The sequence below is a fragment of the Atractosteus spatula genome, chromosome 5 (assembly GCF_055471065.1).
Source record: "Atractosteus spatula isolate fAtrSpa1 chromosome 5, fAtrSpa1.hap1, whole genome shotgun sequence".
NCBI lineage: Eukaryota > Metazoa > Chordata > Actinopteri > Semionotiformes > Lepisosteidae > Atractosteus > Atractosteus spatula.
Genome location: NC_142710.1, coordinates 27,879,105 through 27,895,182, shown reverse-complemented (window position 1 = coordinate 27,895,182; position 16,078 = coordinate 27,879,105). Strand labels below are relative to the sequence as shown.

General features: G+C 40.8%; 1 protein-coding gene across 3 annotated transcripts in view; it reads left to right on the top strand.

Moving 5' to 3' along the window:
* The first annotated feature begins 1,205 nt into the window (after window positions 1–1,205).
* The window catches only part of ate1 (arginyltransferase 1), a 96,009-nt gene continuing 81,136 nt past the window's right edge, over window positions 1,206–16,078 (top strand). For all 3 annotated transcript variants that reach the window (XM_088917437.1, XM_088917438.1, XM_088917436.1), the window contains exons 1-6: window positions 1,206–1,337; window positions 6,832–6,895; window positions 7,339–7,401; window positions 7,506–7,609; window positions 8,407–8,658; window positions 14,852–15,063. In XM_088917437.1, coding sequence (XP_088773563.1) covers window positions 1,238–1,337; window positions 6,832–6,895; window positions 7,339–7,401; window positions 7,506–7,609; window positions 8,407–8,658; window positions 14,852–15,063 — 795 coding nt within the window. In that variant the 5' untranslated portion in view covers window positions 1,206–1,237. The remainder of the gene's footprint in view (window positions 1,338–6,831; window positions 6,896–7,338; window positions 7,402–7,505; window positions 7,610–8,406; window positions 8,659–14,851; window positions 15,064–16,078) is intronic.

Here is a 16,078-nt window from a genome sequence, read left to right as displayed (position 1 = left end):
GCAGAAAGGCAGCGCTCCAGGGCTGGACAGCTTTAGACGGGGGTCTAAACTAGATCGTTCAGCTCATTCATGCACAAGCCTTTGGTACAATCAGTACCGTAATTATGCTATTGAAATTTACTATTAATTCAAACACAAGAGCTGGTCCTGTCAGATATTTAAAAAGATTAGATGGATTAGATGTGTTGGGTCACACTCCTGTGTACGGTTCCTGTAGAACTTCATATTCTGATGTTTGAATAATAAAAAAGACCTCATTAATAGTCATAATTGCTGCATTTTGGTCTTTGCTGAAAATTGCTACGAAAGGGTTGGTTCAATGTATGTAGTTTCTGTCAATGCAGAGACCTTCAATATTTGTGGATAAATTCAGGAGCATCTGGCTGTGTGTCTGGATAACTGGCTCCTCATTGCATTGTCACGCAATTTTAGATCAGACTGAAACAAATTATATTTTTTAAAGTGACACTGACATTGTCTCTGCAAATGCACTGCGAAAGTTGAATTCCAAAAGCCACACAGATTTTTTAGGTTTTATAGGCAGCTGTGCAGCCTTTAAATCGTTACATCAAGGAATTTTGTGCTAAACCGTCCAATGCACTATTAAGATCTCAGTTAGAAAACTGTACCAACACCACGATACAAGTCAAATATTGCTGCCCTGGAATCGGTTCAGAAAAGAGCCATCAGATGTATTCCAGGTTTCAAAGGAATGTCATACACGGACTAAAATTATTTCACCTTTTTGTTCTTGAACAGTGAAGGCTGTGAGGTGACCTGACTCAGGCATTCACAATTTCACCAGGGAAATCCAATCCAATTGACCCCTTAAGATCAATGGCAGAACACGAAACAGGACACAAAAGGATGCTATGTGGAAGTGCACTTGAAACTGAGAACACAGAGGGCATTTCTGTAACACAGAGGGTCGTGGGAATATGGAGCGAGCTGTCCAGCCATGCTGTCGAAGCTGATACTTGGTTCAGTTCGCTACTGAAAACAAAACGGAAACATGGGCTGTAGGAGCTTCTCTAGTTTAAAACCAGTCTTGACGTTTTAAGGTTTTCCCAGGTCGCAGCAGTCTTTACGCGGAGGGAACGGAAGATGGCGCTACAGAAAATATGAAGGAGTCAAATAGGAAAATTTTCGGTTTGGTGTCTGTGGTATTTGTAGGTAAGTGAGCATTACGCATAAGGAAGTTCGCAGGGTTGTCAGAATCGGCTAACAATCGGCTAAAATGGCAGCGGGTAGTTCTTACACCATAGTCGAGTATTTCGGAGGGGACGATGGCTACCGGTGCGGCTACTGCAAGAACGAGAATGGAAACTTCTCCCATGGTAAGGCAGCTTTGCCGGCCCTCTTAACTTTCTCTTCTGTTCAGTTCTGTAGATTCTCTACCCGGGCAGAAAGAGATGTGCACATAGGAGAAATTTATTTATGCAGTTTATTATGGTCCTGATGATAGCTGCGCCCGACCCGCTCCGTTGTGATTTAAGTGAAAGATTACATGCAGGACTTCAGTGCATTGCCATAAAGCTTACTGTGCATTTTAGGATATTTTTTTAGTGTTTTCATTGTAGAGTATAGGACGTGCACGTTGCAGCTCGTTACCATTTTCTCGCCCCTAAGGAGTTGTTTAGTGCCGGTTAGTTGAGATGCTGTGCTAGAGCAAACGGACGTGTTGATGGTTCTAGTATTTTAAGATATATTGTCTTTATGTGTTTATGTTTATATAAACATCACCGCAATGACTGGTCATTGTAGCCGGGTTGCTGTTCTCCGCAGTACAACAGATAAAGTTATTACCACACCAGAGAGAGAAAGTAAAAGTTGTTCTTGAAAAGTTATTTTGAATCTCAGCCTGAGCCGTGGAATCCCGCTCTCATGAAGAAGTTCACTCTGTTGTTGTCAGTATTACGATTGGGGTTCCAGTCCTTTATCAAGATAGTGATTAGATCTATGCCCTATGAACTGTATTAATGCTTTTTTACCTTGTTTTAATCTCTGACAGGATTTCCACTTTAAATTTCGGACTAGCTTTTAAATGATCCCTTAATTTATCCCTTTGATTTCCTCTAGCAGTAAAAAAAAACATACGTGCTGTCATGTCATATATTAGTTCAGGTGGGTAGCTGCGTCAGCATGCGTAGGCTGCAAAGGAACAAGTAATTGGTTTATTCCATGCTGAAAAAAAGAAGAAAGAGAACACAACGTTTCGGCCGTGGAGCCTTCTTCAGTTGTGAAGAAGGCTCCACGGCCGAAACGTTGTGTTCTTTCTTCTTTTTTTCAGCATGGAATAAACTTATTACTTGTTCCTTTGCATATCATATATTAGTACTGATTGTGTTTTGTGAATCTACCGTACATGCACAGTCTACACTGCATGACGTCTGTTTTCTTCCTCTTGGTTTGTCTTGCTGCGGAACAGAATACTCAAATTTGCTCCACTAGATGAATTGTTTCCCTTTTTCCCCTAACTGTACTGCTCATGTAGCAGCGAACTGTGTGACCAGTTCTGGATAAGGACTGAATATTTTGGCTGCAGTGCTGACGGCTAGAGAGGCATGTGTTTTCTCCCCTGGTGCTTTATCACCCAGTATACTGTTTCAGAACTGCGCTGTGGTGTTGAAAGTGTAGTGGTCTGGGAGCTAATGGCTAGGGCACAGCAATAGTGCCTACTCGGCACAGTGTTATAATTAGTCCTGTCCTGTTAGCAGTTTATTAAAAGCAAAAATATCTACTTTAGGTTTTCTTTAACTTAGTGTCTTGCATCAGAATCACCCAGAGTAATGCCAAAAAGAGAGTAAATGTAGTATTTTATTTCTTTGTTTCATTGATGACAGGTGTGAGATGTGCCTTCAATCAAGTAGTTGACTTTGAAGTTTTTGCTATACCATTTTAGGATTTATCATCATTCATTAATGATGAGATATTGTTTATTGGTGGTGTGGAAAATGCATAGGTTGAAAGTAAAGAAAAGAGGGGAAAAATCACACCACACGCTTTATGAATTTAAGTTACCAGTTAGTTGCCGGTCTTGATGCTCTTTTTGGGGGTGTTTGGTGAAAAGCAGAGGGACACAGTATATGTTAGCTAAGTGGTTTACAATATGGAAAGAGCCCATGAATAGAAGACCAGCTGCTCCACTGGTTTCTTTGAAAAGGAGCCTAACAGATCTCCGATCTCAGCTAATGACTGGCTAACTGCCTCGCACTGTTGTTCTTCGGCTGTGCGTGGTCTGTATTGAGCAGGTGTGCCAGAAGGTCTGGCTTTCTTCAGAGGGGATTACAGAACCTGCAGTCAGACAGGTGTGTGCCACGGTGCTTGCAGTTCTGTATATTGCTGATGAAGTGATATCTGCAGCTCCCTTCCTTTTAGAGCATGGGCAGAGGATAAATGAAACATGTAGGTTGACTGACAAAAGACAGATCCCTGTAGGCCATGTTAGTAAAACATTTACTGAAAACAAGTTAAAGTTTTGGCATCGTAAAAAGAGATGTGTGTGAAGGATAAGTTTGGGGTCACAGGAAGTTCTTTAGGAATTTTAATATTAGTTGGTTCAATATTAAACGGTTCAGACCGCTTTGAACTTTGCGTGATGTGGGGAGGGAGGTGAGTGGAATGAATATATGGCACTGCATTTCTCATGCCTATAGTAAGTGAGTCTAGAGCTCAGTACCTGACATTTAAAAGGAAACTTGTCTGGGTGGTAGGCGTGGATTGAAGGAAGTGATTGTAGTCTGATGGCTTCAAAAGTGACACATAATACATTATGACCTAACAGTAAAAAGCTGCATAATAAAAAAAAAAGCACAATCAGGTTTCATATATTTGCTATATTTAAATGTTGTCAACAGTTTTAAGATTATATGTTGTTTTTCATAAGAATGTCAATTATGCTATACTTGAAATCATTAATAAACCACATCTGCAAAAAATAGCTGTACAATTTAGAGGACAAGCCTGTTTTTTGAGGCCTGTACAGTATACCATCTTCATTGGCTAGAAACAGTGATTTGGTTTTCCATCTTATTAGAGACAATCTGTGTAGATGCAGTTCCTAATCTTAAGTGATTCCTGCCTGGTAAATCCCTGTGTGTCCGGCATTACTTCATTATTTAATTATGAAGCCTAGTGTGAGGAACAGGCGAACTGAAGTCCAAACATGCACTCAGTAGTGCATTAAGGCAATGAAATGTGGATCGAAACCGACCCTGCCCTCCCTGCTGGCTCAGTTCTCGGCAGTTTCTCCTCTCTGTACTGTCTTTTCTTCCATTCTGGACTTGTCCCTCCGTTCTTCTTCTCGTCTTCTCCTTTCATCCCCTCGTACATTTTTCTGACCGTCTCCATTCTAGTCTATGATCCTAATGGGCTACCCTCTGCGTACAATCCATTTGACAGTTCTCTACACTTTCCTCTCTTCTCTTCATGGGGGGGACTTTTCTGCCTCTGTTACAGTATATCACAAAATCTTTATCACTGTCTGCCCACCAACCTAACCACTCTTTCACATATTATTCCTTTAATGGAATGTCCCCATTACTTCCCAAACACTTAGACAAAAGGTGATCAATCTATGTATGTGCACCATCCTGTGAGGGAAATGAAGGTGGACCATATGTAACTCAAGATCTTAGATTTATCAGTTATTTTTCTAAATTTCTGTCATTTAGCAGTTAACTTGAAACTTATTATGTTGAAACACATAACTTCTTAAACGTCAGTCTGTAGGCACTTTTACAGCATTTAAAAATCACAGCTTCCATGGGAGGTCATGATACATTTTTGAAAATCCCAACTCCTTCCTGAAAAAGGTTACAAGGGCCAGAATTGTTGGTTGATTGTTTCTCTGAATGTCTTAAACGGTTGAGATGATCTGATAAAGTGAGTCAAATGGGAATGGTCAGCAGACTCATAATATGTCGTTAGAGGTGCTTGCTGTTTCTTTTCCAGTCACACTGTGGCACCTTCACACACAGTGGCTGGTAAGCTGCTGCACAATGTGGTTGTGCGCAGTGTGGGCTTGAGGTCTGGTATCCTGCTGGTGGCGAGGGGCTGGGGTTGAACTTGCGGCCTGAGTTAATGTCGCCTCTCTGACTGTGGGAACAGGAAGACATTTGGTCAGACTCTCTCTGCTACACAGAGATTTCTGTGCCTCTTATGAGCATCAAAGACAGGAGCCAGTCTGAAATGTTTAACTGTCAGGGCAGATTATACCTGTATCTCACCTGTATCTCATTCCCCTCATTCTCTGATGAGTAGGTATTCGGGATTGATATCTGTTACCCTTTCACGCTCAGCACTACCTTCTTCTCTTTGAGCAACAGTTTTATTTTTTATTAGCTAAATCCCTTGAGCAAACAGTTCCAAGGAATGCAGTGGCTTTTACATCAGCAGCAGAATTTAAGATCAAAGTTCAAAGCAAATGTCAAGAGCAAAGCTTTTGTTCTGGTTTGTGTTTCCCTGTTTTTTCTGTTTTATTAATTTGAAGTTTTAGTTGGGATTGTGCTTTGGAAACGGAAAGGATGGAGCAAATTTTGTACAAGAAGAAAACTTAACCATATCCGAATATCAGTCTGATAATCCATACTAAAACTGGAATAAATAATTATTATATTTAGATAGAGCTTTTCACCTGAAAGGATCCTCAAATGCTTTGCATATACAGTAGGAGGGAAACCACTTCATTCACTACTGGAAGGGGAACTGCAGTCCCAGCTCCTCAGACCAGTTATTAAATCTTGGTAACAAAATAAATGAATAGACGGGATCACAAAAGTTGACAAATTCCAAATTAAACACAATCGTGAACTTTGTGAAAGTACTGGATAGTCACCATGTTGCTGCAAAGGCCCTGGTCTCGCCACGGGCGAGAACAAGAGTTCATGAGAATTGCAATATGGTGCGGCCCTTCCTGCTCACTAGTCACTGTTATGACTAATGTAATGTGATGTGTGAGTAAGTAAGTGCAGGTTGTGCAGCAGATATTTCACTGCAGAAAAGTTTCAACATGATCTGCATGCAGAGTTAACAAGTAAGTAGTGTTTGTTGCCAAAACTGTCTTGAAGTGGAGAGTAGTGTTTGCATTGGATTAAAAGAGATGTGTAGACAAGCCTGCTTGTTTACAGTGTAATAGGGCCGCATCACCTCACTGGAAGTTTTGTTGCCTCATTCTGAATATCGGGCAGTGATGGCAGTATGGCGCTGTGCCTACCTGGAAATCTTGTCTATTTTGTGATGGAAATTGGAGGTTTTGCACGTTACTGTGTACATTTTACTTTCTTTGTGGATTGAAATTCACTCATCAATGCCGATTCTTTCTAATCCCGAAATATAAAAGGAGCGTTGAAGTTCCCCTTGAAGTGCAGCACCTAACTGGGTGACGCAGGGCTGCATTTTTTAACACTGGGGTTAACATCCATACTCTTACTTGTGAATAGGGATCCTCTCAGGAGCTGTCAGTGAGGTAACACTTTGTTCCTCACTGCCCTTCGGTCACTACTCAAGGTTTCCTTTTAGAAATTCCCTGGCTCTTTAATATTGAAAACTTTGTAATTGTACCCTCTAGTGGTGTTATTTTTTATTGCGGCAGAACTAAACAATAAAATAGTGGTACAGTGCAGAAAGAGGCTTTGGGAAATCTGAACTTCTATTCATAAGTGTTTCAATATGTCTGAAAAGTGTCCGTTATTTTGTTTTATTTTTAGTAGTGTGAAGTATTAACGTATTGTTCTATTCTTTGACATATCTTTCCAGGCTAGATGACATGAACGGCCTCCTCTTATTTGTTGTAACTGTTCTGATGTGCCTTGTGCTTGTGCTTTGTTTCAGGAATGTGGTCTCACACAATGACTGTACAGGACTACCAGGACCTGATTGACAGAGGCTGGAGAAGGTATAGCACTGTGCCCTGCACGGCATCCATTTTGCTCAGACAGACACCTGGCAGAAGGCGTCTACGTTTTTCCCTTTTCAGTAGGACCTGCTTATAGCATTCCGTGGTTTTATGTGGGCTCAAAGAAAATGCCCTGGTGATATTTAAAATGCACATTAGTTATACATAGTTTCTATTTTTATTATTTTGTAACTGTTATATAGATTGCTTGCTTTTTCCATCCCTAATATAAAATATGAATGATGTACAGAAGCGATGCTTAAGTGAGGAAAAATCCATTCTTTTTTCACACCAAAGCTGTGTCTTATCTGACTTTTTTACACTTGAGACCACATTCCCGAACATGGCGCATAAACACATTAATACTTCACAGTGCCAATGTATTTCACTCTCCTGCATCTGTCATCTGGGTTCCACACTTACATTTCTTCTTCTCTCCACAGGAGTGGGAAGTATGTTTACAAACCTATAATGAATAAGACCTGCTGTCCTCAATATACTATAAGGTAATGTTTCTACATACAGTTTAGATAAACGTTGTAGACCTAACTTAGTTTTTCTGAGAACCAGAATTATTTGAGTAAAGCCATTATCTCTGTTTTTGTTAAAGGTGCCATGCCCTAAATTTTCAGCCTTCCAAAACCCACAAGAAGATCTTGAAGAAAATGAATAAATTCCTGTCCAAAGGTGAAATGCCTTCAAGAGAGTGCGATGGTGAGAGGAGGGAATGAGCAGTTTAGCTCTGCATATTCAACATGCTTTCATTCTTATAAAATTTGAAAGTTATAAATCTACAACTGTATGTAACTGGAGAAATTCATGCTGGATATCAGGTTTATTTTTGTAGTAGGTAGTTTGCCTGTTCATACCAAGAGGCACTCGAATACCAGTTTGATCGTGAGTGAATAGTAAAGCAGCTTCTCTTTTGTGTTTCTTTTAGCCAGTCTTTCTGACAGTCATTCTGCACTGGAGATACTATAAAAACTATTTCCAGTGCAGCCATTGTGTGCGCATACCAGAAAAACTAGTAAAGTATTGGAAAAAAAAAACAATATTTAGTGCATGGATTTAATTATAAAGTCAGTTCTTCTGTGCTCATTTGAGATGAGAGAGAGATATCACTTTATTAGCCCTATACAATTTCTTGCATTAGGAATTTGTCTTTTTCGCATACCCCAGCTTGCTCTCCATGAGACACACAGACAAACAGATAGGGAGAGAGAAGCCTGGGGTCAGAGCTCAGGGTCAGCCATTGTACATCGCCCCTGGAGCAGTTGGGGTTAAGGGCCTTGCTCAGGGGCCGAACAGAGTAGGATTCCTCTGCCGGCTGCGGGATTTGAACCGGCAACCTTCCAGCCACAGGCGCAGATCCTTAGCCACAGAGCTAATGCTCTTCCCTTTTTTTTTAGATGAGATTTGCTACAATCTTTCCAGATGCAACTTTGAATAACTTATTGGACAGGAGCTGAGAGGGACTTGATGTGGTAAAATGTCATGTTGCTGCTCTTCAGGTGAGCCAATGGAATCGCTCTGTGATGAGGAGGGGTCCCGAGAGACCCCAGTGGCCTGCCTGGGAGAGGTCAGCGCTTCTGTCCAGGAACCGCTGGTGGTTGACCAAGAGACGCCATCATCGGAGGGCACCTCAAAAGTGTCCAAGTCTGAGCCGCTGCAAGCAGGTGGCTCCTGCGAGCGGCCTCGGGAGAGGTCAGAGCAGCCGGCCCCAGTGCCGGCACCCAGCTCCACCAGAGCAGGCCCCAAGCCAGGTGACACCTGCTAATGTCGGTTATTATCACTGAGCCTGAATGTCCGATTTAATCGTGTCAGGTGTTGATGGTACAGCATCAAAAACCTGTGGAGAAGGAGTGTCCAACCCTGGTCTTGGAGATTCACTGTCCAGCATGTCTTATAGGTCACCCTTAATATCCGTTTGTAAAGATGTAGGACAAGTGAGGATTGATCAGTTTAGAAAGTTAATTTGTTCATTTAAGTCAGGAATGGTCAACCGTGGTCATTGAGAGCTACTACATTTTCAGTCACTTAACTGACCAGATCACCAGATTCTGTGGTCAAGAGTTGTTCCAAGTGTTAAGGGATTGATTATTTAAGGGTGAGCCGTAAAACATGCTGAATGGTTTCTCTCCTGTACCAGGGTTGGCTATCCCTGCTGTGCAAAGCTGTCTTACACCATTCTGAGGATGCAGATGAAGTTTACAAACCACAACTTAAATTTAAATGTAAAATATCAACTTGTATATATGCCGATTACTGGTGTGGTTCAGCCAGAATAGAGTTATTATTTTCCGTCCATCCATTGTCTAACTGCTTCATCCAGTTGGGGGTCCAACATTTTAACTGCGTATTAAGTGGCTGATTAAGCCTGATAATTGAATGTGTCCCCTGGCTTTGAAGGGCCAGAGCTGGCCACCTGAGCTCTGAAGCCTTAAAAAGGCTGGCTGGCTTCAGGAACCCACCCTTGTAGCCATGTGCCATTGCAGATCCCAGGGTAGACAGCAGGTGTCAGCAGAGGGCTGCTGTGTGCTGCCTGCAGAGAGGGCTGTTGATGCTGAGAGGGCATCAGTGTCAGGGAGTTGGGGGGAAAGACACTCTGCCTCTCCCCCTCATCACTGACAGTGTACTGTCTGTACACAGCTACAGGGACACTGTTACGTCCACATATAGCAACTCCCTGAAACACAGGAAGTAATTGAAACACTGTGGAAACTAAGTGTGTCGGTGTTTGACAGAGCTGGCTTAACACCATAGATCAGATAGGCATTTAAGAGTTTCTTTTCCTACCTTTCCTTTTCCTCTCGGATCCAGGGACGTAATTTCTACGTATGGTGAAGCAAAACTGGGTGTGAAGACAAATTCTTATTTTCTGGCAAGTCAGCTTTCAGTAGAGATTTAGAGTAAGTTAGAAGTGCCCCCTTAGTTGATCTTTTTCTTCATGTACCTATTTGTATTGTTTGTTTGTCCTTCTTCTTACAGTATCCGAAATAATGAAAGACATCCTAAAAAAGGTTCTTAACAGACTTCTTGGATGTCTGCATCCACTGCTAGATAAATCATCTTTAAATCCTTAACTATCTAAAACCAATAAGAACCAATAGGTAACAGAAGGATTTTCTGAGCCATGGACATTGATTAGAAAAAGAGGCCCCTATAGCACTGACCTCAAGATACTGTAAGTCTGTTGAAGTTTGTGGGAATAAGTCATCTCCTAATGTATGAAGAAACAGAAAGTGTCAGTGCAGTTTCTGAAAGAAAACAAGAAAACCTAATTTAACACGGTCTTCAACTGTCGCATCTTATCTGATGAAACACCTGGAGTTGTTTTTAACTAAGGGCATGTTTCAACTTTAAACCAATTCGTCTCAATGAGGAATTCCCTGAGATAATTTAGCAAATCAGAACTTTTGTGCTGGAGCATTGAGAACTGTGTATTACCTTATGTATGAGGGTATTAAATATGAGGGTGAATATTTGTACTCCTTAACGTACAATTAACAGAGCCAAACTATACCTGCTGTTTCCTGGAGGTAATTGAGAAAGACAGAAAAAAAGAAGGTTGAAGCCAGAGGCAGAAATCTTTTTTTTTTGTGGGGAGATTAGTATTTCACTTGTGCAATTTCCTGCAGTTCAAGGATGTTTTCAACAGAACTGAAGCACCCACAGCTACTCGGACGGTTTCTTTCCTAGTATGTGTCGAGATCATCGTGCAGATTTTATTGAAGAGGCTGTTGATTGCCAGAATGCATGCTTCCCCTTCTCGACAATGCCTGCAGGGATTTCTCTCTCTGTGGACAAGTAGAACAATCTTGAACCTTTGTGGTTTTGGTTTACCATTTTAATGCATGACATTATTTCTTTAAGATAAGAAACAACTGACAAATTGCTATCTTAGGACCTTCTTTAGTTTCTTTCAATTTATTGGTTCCTGAAGATAAAAGGTTTTGTATTTTGGATCACAGTTGGATAGGTGACCCATGTAATGGATGTGTTTTTCACTGTTTCCGTGCCCTTTTGAAAGGGCATTCTTAGCTGCATCCCTGTCTTTACTTTCTCACTAGAGGAAAGTGCTCTCTGGGAGACAGTATATTCAGAAGATTTTGTCCCAAAGCGGAGAGTTACAGTATGTCTGATCTTGCACAGACATGCTGAAATATACTTCTGTCTGCACAGTAAAAAGGTGTGCAGAAAGTGTTTAGCCTGGAAGCTATAGTAATGCAGACCAGTGTCTTTGATTTATGCCTTTGGAAAAACCTTTAAAGTGAAGGATCGTAACACAATGTTGGCAGCCTCCTAGGAGATGCAGTCCCTCTTTCCACTTTGCGAGCCCTTTGGTGGTGCATTGTGGTTTAACTCCTCAGTCTGGCTCCTGCCATGGTTGTTAATTGTTTGTTTAATGATTCCAGGCGTTACATTGAAATAGAAAGGTGGCATCCCTCTCCTGAGTGTAAGTAAACACAGGGTTCTCAGACCTTTGAAAAGTAGTCACAAAGGAAATCAAATCTTACCATTATTTGTTTTATTTTCAGTGCTCGTGTTCTGCCCTTTTTGCATTTTAGAGTTTTACAAAGAGATGGATTTTTCTGTCCACTGACAGTGTTTGTGCATCACAGGTGCAAATTAATTTCCCTAGAAGACTTTGATTCTCTGACTTCAGGACAGAGATGTCCTTTTCTGGTGGGATGAGAAGTTATTGTCTACCTTAACCCACACAAAGGGTTAACACTCTATGAACAGTGCATACATTTTGTGGACAAAGATAGAGCAAGTTCTGACAGATTGTGTTATAAAACTGATGTGACAATATGTAATACATTGTTTCAGTGGAAGCAATGTGGTTCTTGTATAAACAAGTGCATTAGAGAGCAATAAAGTTGTGCAAATGTTAACAAGATTACTGTTCTTTAAGCACAGGATGAGCTTATGCCTGAATGAAGTCATTTTTAAGTATTGCATGCGAACATTAAAAACAGTGAAAAAGAAAAAAAAAATTTTTTGTTGTCTGTTTTTTCAGCATAAACATAAGAGCCATTTTAAGCTGTGTCATCAAAAATGGGTTTTAAGAAGGAAAAGAGAACGAAAGATTAAACAATCCAACATTTTAAAGAGACTAGTTATTTTTCGGAAGTTGTTTTGTAGTGGTGATTTGAGAGATGTTTGTTATTGTACTGAGAAGTCCACTTTCCCAGCCATGGTTTTGTTGCTCAATGCAGTGAGATTCCTGACTAATGAGTCCTGGTTACCTGTTTATAATGTTTCACAATGCAGAGACCCAGACTGCCCCCTGATCCACACTGACAGGCATAGTGCTTTCTGTGAGGCTATGAATGCACACTGAAGTTGAGCTTGCATGTGAGTTGCTTACAAAGTCAGTTTTAATAATGATAGCTGTGTGCAAAGCAGTTTCAGAAAACTTTTCTGATGTGACTCAGCCTGTATATCTGGGCAGCTTTTTGTCCATCCAATCTGTTCTTTCAGATTTTTTTTTAATGCCTAGAACCTTGTTTCTTTCATTGATAAATAAGATCATGAAAATGTTGGTTGCACTAAAGTACTGGAGTGGATTGTAAGAAGGGTATGTTGAGTAGCAGTGCTGTTAATTACAACACAATGATGCCCATGCATTTCTGACTGCTCTCTCTGTGAATGTGGTTGTACTTTGAGATCTATGGAGTTTTCAGTAGATGTAGGTTGCTGGAATCTTGGAGGAAACCGTGTCACTCTGTACTATTGGCATCTGTAGATCTCTATGTTATGTATTTGACACAAATATATCTTATTTACATCTCAGCCTGATCTCACTGCACAAATGGATCTTCCCCAAGCTCTCTGTACCTCTCTGCTGTTTTCTGTTGCTCTCCATCCAGCTGTACAGTCCAAGCACTCAGGTCACACATAATAGCCTGTTAGTGGTGCTGTCAGGAAGAAATGCAGGAAATAGCAGCCTTTTCCTTATTGCACCAAACAGGATGTAACCGTGTAAACTATTGACATTGGATGCCAGCACTTTGGGCCTGGAATGGGGCCAGCTCTGTGAAAGGGAGGAAATGTCTTTCTATATCTGGACTAAGGAATGTTAACTATAGTGTTCTGGCTATGCAAGCTGCCTTTTCTAGGCCAATATGCTACAGGGATGCAGGCAGGAGCTGGACATTGATGGGCTTGCCCTGCTCTCTGGCTACAAAACACAGGCAATCCCAAAATGAATCTGGGAAATCTAAACTGGTTATTCATTCAGTATGTGTAGCCAGAACTGTTGAATATTCCTAAAGGCTGTAGAATTGGCTTTCTAATTGTTGATCATGAATTACAGCATTCTGTCGACACAACTAAAATAGTTTTGTAGAAATGGTTACGTTCCTCAACTGTGCTTCTATCCATTGCCTTTGACATCTCTTCTTTTTGTGTAGGTATTCATGTCACATGAAACCTAAAGCATGTGGTGTGTTTTATGATAAAGTGTTGTTGTAAACAGCAGTTTTGGTTCGGGTTAAAGTACCTGAATAGCAGTCTGTTATTGTGATGCGGATTTCGGTTCCTTATGATTTCATGATCATTTATGTTATTATGTAGTGTATGTTAGGCATTATTATGTTTTGTCGTTGCCTTTACAGAACTATGGAAAAAAAGTAATTGCTATTTGTAACCACAAGAATGTTCCTGGTCCAAATTATGGACTGGTGGTTGGAAAATATTATATTTTAGTGGTGTTCAATAGCAGCCCCTGTCAGAGATGGTTAAATGCCAGAATCTCTCAGGGAGCAACCCTCTTTGGACAGACTTGTACAGGCTCCCCATCACTGGATTTGTTCAGATCAGTGTACAGATTGGTTCCTTTTTCTCTGGAAAAGCATTTGTTTTTGTTTCTAAGAATATGTGCTTGTGGTGGAAAGAAGAGCTTCCTTTTTTTAATACTTTGCTGTGGAGATGTTTCCACTGTGGTTGATGTACAGAAAGCAGATATGTGGGTATAGGATTATATACCAAGGTCCTTTTGATCCACGTTTTAAACCATATCCGCATGCAATTAAAGAGGCAGTTGAAACATAAGCTCGAAACACATCCTCTGTGTTTGACTGTAAAATGATTTATTTAGAACGGCACAGCTGTACATTGTCAATTACCTAAAGTATATACTGAGTTTTGGAATATATTTACATTGTGCACGTCCAGGGCTTGCAGTGCAAGACTGTTGGCCTTTGTAAGTGAGTGCTCTTGTTGATGAGAGCAGGCAGTCAGTAACAGACAGATCCTGTGTGCTTCAGCAGGGGGCTGCTCACCACAACCCCTTCTGTTGGGTTTGTTTGGAAGACAAGGTCATTAGCACACAATAGAATTTTTCAAAAAATGACTATAGAACCTTAATTTCTTTAAACAGGACTCTGTAGACAGAATTGAGAAGTGACTCATCCTTTCAAAATATTGGAAAACAAATGCCATTACATTCTGTTCTCCAAACAACCCAAGAGCCAAGGGTATTTAGCTCTCCTTACAGACTCCAGTCCAGAGGGAGAGCAGGAATTATAGTGGTACATTAAATAAACCGGTCCTTCAGACTGTGACCTCCTATTGCTCTTTATTGAAATAGCTTGTGTTCCTTATTGTTTTTCTTTCCTTGGATACTTGTTATAATAAATATGACATACTCTTGTATTTTAAACTCCCGAAAAAGACATGCAGGGCGATCTGTGCACCAGATAAAAAATACTTACAGTTTTAACAAAAGGGAGTGGAAAAGTGGAAAATCTAGTCTGTGGCAAGATGGGGAAAAGAGAAATGTTTTTTTTTCTCTTAAAATGAGGTATGAAATATTCACTGAAGTTTATTTGGAGTTGGGGAAAGCAGAGTGAGTTCTACACTTGTGCAGTGTTCATACCACTGGTCAAGTAGCGTTATTTTGGGGGTCGCTGCCATAATTGAACAGCTTGTGGTGCTCGTCTCTCTCAGGGCTGGGAGTGGACCCCAGCAGGCCTCCCTGCCGCAAGGCGAAGGAGCTGCGCAAGGAGCGGAGGCTGCAGAAGGAGCTGCAGAGACAGCAGGGGGGGTGTCCTGTGGACCGCGGTCAGCATCTGCCACAGTCCCGGCAAAACAGCCAGCCCCGCACCCTGGAGGAACTCGTCACCGACTCCTTGCCCACAGATGCCACTCATCAGGTGGAGGTAAACCTGCCTGTCTCTCTCCGTGTCAGTTGGCTCACAAACACACACCCCATGTTGCTCCCTGTATTCTACAGTAGGTCTTGCCCAGGCATGGAGGAACCCTGGGAAGACATTTTGAAGATCAGTTTCAAAGATATGGTGAAATAATCTCAAGCACACATTTGAAATGTGTAATGTGTAACAAAAATATGTTTGTCTTTTTCAGCATATGATTGTTAGCTCTTGTTTACAACAAAGCACGAAAATGTGGCTTGGTCATGTCCCTGCAGTGTGCACAGAGGGTCTGCAGAGGGCAGTGTGGGCACAGAGACAGCCTCAGTATGAGAGCAACATTATAAGTATAGCTCCCCACAATGCAGATTAATGTTTTACCTTTTCAAAGGAATATACATTTCTTCCGGTTTCCATTATTAAATTATGACTTGTTTTCTGCACAGTTTAAATCAGGGAAAACTCTGGTTTAGAGTAAAAGCAATCCAGCAAGTACAGCATTCATAACATGCAGCCCACATTAACTATGAAATCAGTGTATTTAGATAAAACTAGATCTATTGTTTTCTCTTGTTTTTGGAATCAAGCAAAAGGCCTGTACTGGCCCTTTAACTTTGCAAATGTATTTTCTTGAAAACTGGCTTCACTTTGAAGCATTAATTGCATTTAACAAGTCACAACTTCATAGACTGAATAATAAACTCTGCATTAACATTAATAGGAAGAAAGAACACGACTTTTGTTTTGCACATATGAAAGAAATATTAATGTAATATGAATCCACAGCTTTATTCTACAGATAAAATAAGTAATAAGTAGTAAAATAATAATTAATAGTTTCTTGACTGAATTTCTGCTTTAATAATATTAACATCACAATGTTCATTTGTAGTGGTGAATCTCTTCCAAGTACAGTAGGCGAACTTGATCAGAAATTCCAGCTTTGAAATTAAGCACCCGAATCTGGGCAATGGGATCCTCGAAACATGTTTATATCTAAAATTGACTGGAATTTCCCATTTTC